Source organism: Musa acuminata, chromosome BXJ3-1 (assembly GCF_036884655.1).
Source record: "Musa acuminata AAA Group cultivar baxijiao chromosome BXJ3-1, Cavendish_Baxijiao_AAA, whole genome shotgun sequence".
NCBI lineage: Eukaryota > Viridiplantae > Streptophyta > Magnoliopsida > Zingiberales > Musaceae > Musa > Musa acuminata.
This window is the reverse complement of record NC_088349.1, coordinates 12,385,001-12,395,745: the sequence shown is the minus strand read 5'-3', so window position 1 is coordinate 12,395,745 and position 10,745 is coordinate 12,385,001. Positions and strand designations below refer to the sequence as shown.

At 36.9% G+C, this 10,745-nt stretch overlaps 1 protein-coding gene across 1 annotated transcript; it reads right to left on the bottom strand.

Moving 5' to 3' along the window:
• Positions 1–2,339: 2,339 nt before the first annotated feature.
• LOC135629422 (transmembrane ascorbate ferrireductase 2-like) lies at positions 2,340–10,106 on the bottom strand. Its single transcript, XM_065136737.1, has 4 exons — positions 9,865–10,106; positions 4,955–5,003; positions 3,031–3,230; positions 2,340–2,923 (listed from the first exon to the last, which is right to left on the bottom strand). The coding sequence occupies exons 1-4, from the start codon at positions 10,006–10,008 to the stop codon at positions 2,618–2,620; spliced, it is 699 nt and encodes a 232-aa protein (XP_064992809.1). The 5' UTR covers positions 10,009–10,106; the 3' UTR covers positions 2,340–2,617.
• Between the last annotated feature and the right edge of the window lie 639 nt (positions 10,107–10,745).

Below are 10,745 nucleotides of genomic sequence, written 5' to 3'. Positions count from 1 at the left end.
TTAGAAGAAAAAGAATGTTTCCTAGTTGGGTCAAGAGATAAGGGATATTTCATAATCGAGCTTAATAGTATTAGGAGTTAAAAGGATGCATCATAGTTGGATTCAATCACTTTAGGATATAGAGGAGGCTTCATGACTTGATTTGATCATGTCAATCAAGAGATATAGATTTGGTCGTGTCATCTAATTTGATCATGGCTAGGTTCGATTGTATCAAGAATAATTTGATTTAATAATGCGAAAAGATAGAGGATGCTTCCTAGTTGAGTTTGGTCAGAAAAATGATGCTTCTTAGTTGGGTATGAGATGTTTCATGGTCGAGCTTAATAGCATTAGGAGTTAAAAGGATGCTCGATGGTTGGATTCAATCACTTTAGGATATAGAAGAGGCTTCATGACTTAATTTGATTATGTCAATCTAGACATAGTTTTGATCGTGTCATTTAATTTTATATATTTTTTTGACGTTATAATCACCTTTAAGTTATTTCAATTGTGATTTGATTTGATTTGATTTCTGACAATTTAAATCACGGCCTAATGTCTGTTCATATCTAGCCAATCAAAGGACTTTCATGCCACCCATCTGTCAAATCGTTAGGCAACAAAGGAAATCATGAGTCTGACATTCGATCTTTTGTTACTAATTAGGGGCTTCTATATCACCCATCAGTTGAAACATTGAGCAAACCCAAGGGTTCGGCGATGAAGGTCAAACAGTGCTCAAACCTTATAAAAGGGGTATTTAAGCCTCATTCTCTTGTCATAATTCATAATACCTTTGAACTCTCAAGTCTTCTAGGCCTTTGGCCTTTAGAATTTTTCACCCAAACCCTCTACTTGAAGGTCTAAGTTGTCTTCCACCAACTTCTCTTCTTTCTCTTTTAGGTTAGACCAACCTTTAGTTTCCTTCACCCCTCTCAATCTATGTTAGTCTCATTTCCTCCTAGAAAGAGGTTAGAGCCATCACGTCGTTAAGGAGTGCTATTCACTTCTTCAAGTAGATGAGTGTTGTCGTCCGTAATGCACTTCTAGAGTTGGTCTTGAGGATCTTCACCACCTTAGGTCTTAGATTCTTCATCCTGCTCGAGTTTGAGCTTTGTAGGTGTTTAAATTGGTGGTTGATTCTTCATCACTGCTTTATGTATATTTAAGAGATCTCACCCACCCACCCAAGTTGCACTGAGCTCATGGTGTTATATTGCAGTATAATAGTGACTAGTATTCGAATGTCCATATATAACAATTCCTATCGAGTATCAAATATGGAACAGATATAGTTGAATCCTACCAGGAGAGAGGTCTCTTTAACATGATTCTGATTGTATATCGCTAAGAATCGCTCCGATCATTTAGTGAGGATTTAGTATTGATGTGACAGATATCATTAACCTATCTTACCAATATTGAGATCCACATACCAGACTTGGGAGCAGTGTGCCTGTCCCGCCTGCTTGAAGGAAGCCACCAGTCCTGGGCAGATGCCGTCTGACAGGTAACACAAGCCCTTAAGAGTATATAGCCTGGGCTGTATTCTTCCATCACAGGCCTTCACTCTTTAGAGAATGCCAACCAATCTCCTGACATAACAAGACATGCCGCCCCCACTAAGCTACATGCATGTGAGACAGACAAGAGGACGTGAGCAGTGCCCCCATGTCTCAGCATTTGGCTTGCTGCCTGTGGAGTTGCATTAGCTGCTAGTGTTTGTAGGATGCATGGCTCAGCAGATGCTCCACCATAAAGTCTGTTCTGGCACTGCTGCAACGCAATAATTTCTTTCCAATGTCGAATGAGGCGGTGCAGCAGATTGCTCGACATGGGGGCACAACGTCTCTCACCTCACAGCTTCTTGCCTGTCCTTGCTTCAACAATAATGTAAGCTTTCTTCGAGCGTCAGGACATCTCCATCTGCATCATGACATGCATGTATGTGAGAGCAAATCTGAGCCCAGCAGAAGCTTCAAGTTAAATGAGCAGCTTCAATGGCCTTTCTAATAAAGAACTGGTCCTACTTATGGGTGGTCTTAAAAGTTTAATTGAACTCAGTTGTAAACATAAATGGTGAGCAATAATAACCAATTCCAGAAGCATATCTCACTGTCTCAATGAGCAAATGAAGAGGCAGCTAGAAACTAGATGATGAAAACTTACTAGTTGAATTTTTTTGGTCACTCACTTGTATCAATGCATTTCACATGCTCAGTTGTTCATCTTCAACCTGCCTCATAGCAAAAGTCGATGGATTTATTCATTTCTGGAAAATTAGGTCACCAAGAAGTTATTTTTAGTGTAGAGGAACAAACACACAAGACAGACTCAGTTTCAAGTGCAAATACTGAAACACCAGGCATGGATGATAATAGTGTAGTAAGACAGGAAGCACACAATACAGGGAAAAACAAGCATTTCTGCCCTCAAACTCCAAAATTTTCAAACTAGCAAAAAAATACATTTAATTGTTAAGCAGGGCAAAATGATTATACAGTGCACAGATTAAAAAAAAAAAAACATATTTCAGCCTACCATATTCAATGCAAAACAAGATCATGCTAATGATGAACAAGCACAATTCCAGATGAAAATACCATAAAATAATCAGCACAAATGAATAATTCTATTCAGAGTTTCCTCTCTGTAGATCAGATCTTGCAGTTCCTGGCGTAACGAGTGCAAGAATAACAAGCCCCCCAAGAAGAATGAGCAAAATGCCTAAGGAGTTGATTAATAAAGCCTCATTTGAGTAGCGTAATATTGTCTTGCTGGCCTGAAGAAAAGTAGCCTTTTCCAAGAGGCCAGTTATCGCTGTAACCACGGCAAGAGCATATATGTATGCCCCGAAAAATACATGCCAAGGAAGCAAGAAAGCTCTGCTACTTCTTGAGCCACCAGGATACCAGAAGGTAGCAAACCCCATTCCCCACTGCACACAAAGCAAGTTAAAAATCACTTGGTAGAAGTGGTAGATAAGAAACCCATATGCTCACGAGGTCAAATGCTAGGTTCCGAAAGCATTAACATATAAAGCACCTGGATAGAAAATAGCAGGATACATGCAAGCCCCAACCATGAGTGCAGACTGTAGAAGTTATCAATGCCCTTGTCATTGTGGAACTTTAAAGCAGCCCATGTGCCAATTAAGCCCAAACATAAAGCAAGGAACTGAATTGATAGATGCACTGCCTTTTTGAAGCTCTTGGTTCCTGGCATCGTCTTGTATGCTAATATAGCTGCAATATATCCACGAATGTTACTGAGTGCAGAAAAAAGGGAGATAAAAAAAAAGGAATAGCAACATAAATACATATCACCATCACAAACTTCAGTAATGGCTTCTAGTGATATACAACTTCAAATTATGGTTGCCAATATCAAATAAATGCTGTAACATGACATTTGAAAATCCACTAAACTTCAAGACTACTAATATATAATATAAACCATATTTTCTTCAGTCTAGTTGATATACTTGGGTGAGTCTACTCAAATTTAATGAAGTGACTTAAATGGGAATGGTCAAGCTCTGGAAAATTCCTGACTTGACAATTGACTCCATTTCGTGCCAAGTTTGTGTGGTTTGGTAACCTGAGAAACTCGACTTGCTTCTGATTTTTAATCTCCCCATTATTTTTATCGCAACACATTCTCCTGCTTTCCCTTCTGACACAGTAGATTCTACACCAAGTTCCTTTATGACTCTACCAGCACTGCAAGGCCAAATTCTCTTTTCATCAAGTATTTGCTTTTGGTTCCATCACCCCTTAGGACATTAATAGCAATAATCATCATCAATATATGGTTCCAGTAATTTGGAAATGGAAATGCATAGAAATTGTGACTCTTAACTGTCAAGAGTCATGGTTCCTAACATTCAAATTGCTGACACAAGAAAGAGAAAAGGAAAGAATAAAAGGATGAGAAGAGAAGACAAGAAAAGGAAAGGTAGACAAGGAGAAAAGACTGCCTAATCTATGCCAACCCATTGTTGGTGCCACTGGCATCACTCTGCTGCTCTCATGCGATTCAAATTGCACCACTGCTGTTGGGGAGGGAGAGGATCTAGATGTCTGCAAGAGTCAATCGAAGGAAAGAGAACTTAAGAAACAAGTGAAAATATGAAAGGAGTGAACAAAAATTGATGTCGCCTAAAGTCCTAGTGATACAACATACATGCACTTGATGAAATAGCAAGGAGGAATAGGAACGATATTCAGCATAAGCCTCGATCCAAAAAGATGCTGAAACATGTTATTAATAAGCATGATTTGTGAAGTTGCCAACAGATAAAAAATTGCCCTATTGTGGGCCAACCAGGTATTCCAAGAGACTGCAGACAAGGCATCTAATAGCTTCCTTTGAGATTACTAACTTCAATCGATCACCATGTTTACAAAAGTGTTCTTCCATGCATCAAACCTCAAGTCAATTTTTTGCAAGTTAAAGGCAGCTATCTAGTCTCCCACTGTTTCCAGCCATGCGACAAAAAAAGACTGAAACAATCAAATCCACCATGGATGATACTGGTATGTTTGGCTATATCACATCTGAATTTAGCGATACCTTGAACTATGCATCAGACTGACTTTAGAGTACTCACAAACAAAAATGCCCCATCGGTGATGAAACAAGGTCTTATGACAAGCTTCAATATGATATCACCCCTGAAGTGCCAATTTCTACTCAAGCCGGTGGAGAAAGACTTGACTGAGAAAATGAGTTCTAATAGGTAGATAAAAAGATCAACTGTAGTGGTTGTTATTTAAGCTCATGTGAATCAATAAAAAATAATCAAAAAATGACAACTTTAATTCAGGGAAGAATGTTCATCTTCAATACATAAATAAGCAAATGAAATAGCAAATACAATCACTATGACAAAAAAAAATCGTTCATTGATAGATTCCATCTTGCAAATTCTTAACCAACATATGGTATAAAGCCAGAAGACATGTACCTTCACCATTTAGAAGTATAAAGCCAATCACCATTAACACAGGGTGCACCTAAAAAGAAAAAACTGAATTGTTTAGTTGATGTATGTATCAAAGCAGAGTAATTGATGCTACTGTAACTTATTTTTCATGGAAAAGTCTCAAATAGTTCTAAGAATGAACCCACAATCCTACAATGATTTGCTCAACAACATCAAAGTGAAATAGTTAACTAAATATAACTTAATATAATTTTTTTTCATCAAATAGATTATCAGCTAATTGATTTTAGTAAACAACCTATCAAGGAAATTTTATTTTGTAGTTCCGGCAACATTCATATTGTGGGTTATTGAAGCAACAAACAGGATCTTCTCAGATAGATTAATCATTGAAAATGAGAATGAACAAGAACTGCTTCTCATTTCACTTTTTTCTTTTACCAGTTGGAAAGAGAACCTGAAGAAGTTCTGACCTGGGAAGGTGCAGCATCAAGAGAGAAGAGGAGGAAAGACAAAAAGAAAGAGAAAATAGGTGAAAAAGAATAAGGTTCTAAGGCTAGTACCAGTACTTGTATCAAAATACTACTAAAGCGATATGGTCTGGTACAATATGATTCATCTTTTTTTTTTTCTAATATGATACATCTTGAGAGGCCAATGAAAGAATACTAAAAATTATCTAATATGTTGAGGCTGATGGGGTTCTAATACAATTGGTACTTCGATAAGCTATCAGGGATGTACAGTATGGTCACCATTGTCAATACAGGATGGTATTTCAAATGATTAGAGAGAATAATGTGAGATATGAAATTGATATGGCCAACCATTTTTCTTCTCCGACATATAGTAACTTTTTTTGCCTGACATGCTCAGTCAGATATGTTCTCCCTCTTATCTGATACCTCCTTAAACGAAACTATTTTAGTTAAATTAACTTATTTAAATTAGTTAAATTGCATATACACTTGGATATTGATCTGATCTTTCTCAATCAGACAAACTGACTTCGACTGTGAAGACCATATCCAAGTTAAATTAGATGTTTTCCAACCCATCACATAATGCATACAAGACCCTACACTGAAAACATCATTAATTCAGCCCATCTATGCTTGCTATCCATTGACATTCAAATCATTAACCCACAGAAAACATTAAGCTACCTTAAAAATCACAACCACACGATTGGCTCTAATTGCTATATCCTGTGCTGCAAGAACATGGACACAGGATTTCAACTAAGACACATTCAAGTGTTAACATGGAAATAGTAAGGAGATGTGGGACAAGCAGAAATTACTTTTGTATTACCATATGCAAGCATGAGTCTAATAAGTGAATTTTTTGGAAGCCTCAAAACCCAAAAGATTCACTTATCACGTCATGGAGCTGGGTTTTAGGCGAATAATTTTAGTCAATAATCAAAATACATAGTCAATAGGTTGACATATATTGGTCATATGGGTGCATGTGCCATAATTTATGAAGTTGGACATTAGAGTTCACATGTCAGTGATCATATTTGCAATCAAGAACATACGTAATGAATAAAAAAATTAACCAGGGAGTCTTAGGCTAAGTACTTGTGGCTGCTTATTTTGGATAAAAGTCATTTCCAAGTACATTTAGAATTAAGGAAACACCTCTTGTTTCATATAATCTTGTGATCTGGTCCACTCTTACACAGGCCCCCAATGCTTCAAGAAGGTAATCAATCATCTTTTCACAGACTGGCTTTATTCAACATAATGATCTTTTTGATGGATGGAATGTATATTTTTTATTAGTTCAACCATTTTAACTCGTGTAATGCTAGTACAAGGGGCATCCTATTCCTTAGTAGAGTTGGTCCTTCTTTCATCACATATAAAGTCATGGCTTTTGTTTCAATGGAAATACTGCTAACTCTTTTCAATTCTCACCATAACCACTTGACAACCCACATGTCACAATAAGACATTCTGGCATTAGCTAAGAATGGCTTCAGTCATTCTTTTTAACTCAAGACTCAAATCATCTGTGTTGAATACAAAGCAATGAAGAAAGTAAATTCTTTTGATTCTCAATATATCCACTTGACACACTACATGTCAAAATAGAGCATTCTAGCATTAGCTAAGAATGGCCTCATTCGTCCTCTTTAACCCAAGCTTCAAAACAACATCTGTGGTGGACCAACCAAAGCCCAACTACCCAAAGTGAAAAGCAGTAAAATCTTTATCACCTCCTAGTCATCGAAAGTTATTCTTTCAAATTTTCTAGTAAAAGTTCAGATAGACATGACTAATTTAAACCGATACCAGGGTGTTCTAATAGAAGCTGAAAAATATTCTAAATTCTCAAGAGTTGTTTTGTATTCCAAAATATACAGACAGCCACAATATATGCAGTTGATTTATATGCATTTTGCATATATTACTTGTCTACTATAGGGCCATAGCTACTTGATAACTAACATTACCATTCCCTTTACATAAAAATTTGTTGATGCCATCAATTTCCATAATTCTGTGTCCTTTCTGTTTACTCCAAGTAAGGATGCAGTATTGATATTATAATGTAATTATATTCCCATGTCTATGTTGTGCTTAGAAGTCTGATATTGTGCATTATTGCCATGGGTCTCAAGACTATCAGATATGGGCTACCCACTTGAATCTGTTCCCATCATTTGTCCATTTGAAGACAGTCCTATGACCATCTTATGCTATATACATTCTTTTTGCACTCTATCCAACCAATTAACTTTTTGGTATTCCCCATTGTATTAGTGCAATTAATGTAATTTTTAAAATTTTAATATCCCTAAAAAATTAATTTCATTTTATTCAGAACCTCATATCGAGCCTCTATAACATACCAAATCCAATCATTCTTTATCCTTTCCTTTTTAACAAAATTTCTAATAAAATGATACTACCTGTTAACTTAGCACAAATATTTGAGTATAAAGTTGGCACTTGGCAGTATTATCTCCTGTTGTTAAAGTAGGTTTCCTATCACAAAGTCACCAATTGACATGTAGGTGTTTTCAAATTTATCATTATTTGTCAAGAATAGAATAATTCCTTATCTTCCACCTTTTTGTAATTGAAGTAATGGCTATAGATTGACACATAGGCTGCCAACAAAGTGGGAACAGAATCATAGAGGCTGATGCACAGAGAAAGAGAACAATATTCATACATCCCTTCGAGATCACAATTATTATCCTCACTTGATGAAAGATCTATGATTCTAGTATCTTCAACCACAGTTAAATTAATCACTAGCACTTTTGATGCTATGCAGTAGCACACTACCATCATTTAAATACTGATTAAGAACCAAAGTTTGGAGTCATAGTATTTGTAACTATCATAATAATCTTTACAACAATTCAAGAGGATAACATTTAGCTAATGCTAATGATCACAAACTGCTAATATTGGCCTTTGAAGCAGTAACGATCATGATTTCCCACCAGAACATGTTCATGATGTTCTATTCCAATAGTGATTGTCCACACTATGGAGTGGCTGAGTGTGGCGGCCATGCCATCCTCCATGAGGACAAGATTCACGTGTGGCTCCTGTGTGGCCAAACTGAGTGCTGAAAACCTATGTTCAACTGCCATGTATTGAGCACCATAACCAAGTACTGACTATCAAACTATTCACCTAGAGTCGGTTTTAGGATGATAACTGAGGGCATCAACATATCATTTTCCCGGGGCAGGCGCCACCTGCCAAGTTTGTGCAATGTCACCTTAATTCCGAAACCCCACTACACTTTGAATAGGGGACATGGGGGTTATGGGTGACTGCAGCTGCTAATAGACATCCAAATTGCAACCAAGGGCAACCACAATGAATTTGTTGGTGTAACACCATCTGACCACAGGAACCACCAGCACACAAAGCACTTACCTAGAGATATGGAGACCCTCCATGCAGAGAAAGGAAGCAAATTCCCAATATTAGCTTCCAAGTTACAAGTGTTGCAGCACCTAACTCTCCTACCTTTGGCTGACTTAGGCGTGAAGGATTCCCAGACTCTATTCCATCCATCCTTTAGGTGTTCCCTTGTTTTGTGGGTTGCCTATCCCTCACTCCTTCCACAATCTGATGGACATCCAGATCACCTCAGCGCAGGTGAGGGAGAAGAGATGAGACGCACCTATCTTTTTCCATGAACAACTTATCTCGACAATTATTGAGACAAGCGGATGAAACATGCCACTGTAACCCAATACAAATATGGAACTTTAACACCTTGCTCAGAATTCATTGTTGCCAATCATTTTGAATAGAATCACAAAGCTTCAGATAATCTATGAAACCTTTAAATTGTAATCATAACCTCAGATTCCATCGTCCTATAACCATAGTTAAGAGCTTGCATTAACACCTGGAGTGCCCCAAATAGTTCGACCCTAACAATTCTGACGAGCTACCCACCCAAAAGAAGAAAGAGAACACCTGCCATATGGAAAACAATAAGACAACACATTTCACACATCCTTTTCTGTTCGCTACGATTTTCGACTTGCCTCAACCATGTCGCTAAATAGTCAAATGCAGTATATTAATCAAAAGCCATTCTGCCATTGCAATTAATCATCACATGAATCAACGTTCTTCCATATCAAACTTTTGGGACATTTAACGTTTGATTGCGCATATCTCACCATCCAAACTCGGATTAACGGGAATCAATCAAGATAGTATCGGGAAAGGAAGAACACCGCGCAAACGAAGCAGTACAAGTCCGATTGTGGATCTCACCCAAGAAAACAAAAGGGCAATCGAGTCAGAGAACGAACTGGATTCTAAAGAGACAAAGCGGATTGTGGAGCTCATCCAAGAGAAAAAAGTGGGAAAGTAATTGCAATAGCATCAAAGGAAAGTAACAATTAAAATTAGGGCAAGAAGGTGTAAGGAAGTTACGTTGAAGATGAGATCCTTGTTGTCGGAGATGAGAGCCAATCCCCCCCGGAAGTGCACGGCCCAGATGAGGACGAAAGTCGCCGCCGCGGCGCCCGTCAGGCGGATCAGAGGCACGATCGGGAACCACACCACCGGAGCGCCCATCCGTCGCTTTCCCCTCCGATCGGATGAAACCAAGCAGCGATCGAGGTGGGTAGGCAGTACGATGGCCGACCGAATCACCCTCGAAGATTTGCTAGTAGTTGACGTGGCTAATTATATATTAGCCCCCAGATATATTTTTAGCTATGTGATTTTTGATAATGGATCATTTAAATCCATTTCTTCATATTTAAAATAATTTTTATATTAAAAAATAAGTATAGTTTAAGTCTGAATTTAGAAACGTTAAGATCAACTTATATATCATATTGATTCATAATAAATTATTAATATAATAATATATATTTTAAGTTTAAAAAATTATAGTTTATTTAATCCAGATAACTTAAACCATTATTATTTACTCATGTCTAAAATAATATTTATATTTTCAAAAATATAATATATAAATTTCTTCCATCAAGTTTGAGTTAACGGATAGAGTTTTACTTGGTATGGTATATTGACTCACAATAAATCATTAATCTAATGATACATAATTTAAGTTTAAAAAATAGTTAAGGCCCATTCATAATTTAAGTTTAAAAAATAGTTAAGGCCCATTTTAGCTTACATGGTTTTGGTCATAGACTGCTTAAGCCCTTATGATTTTTTGTGTCTAAAATAACCTCTATATTTTTAAAAATATACCATATAAGCTCGTCTCATCAAGTCTTAGTTAATAGACAATCTATTTATATGGCATGTTAACTTATAATAAATAATTAATATAATGATAT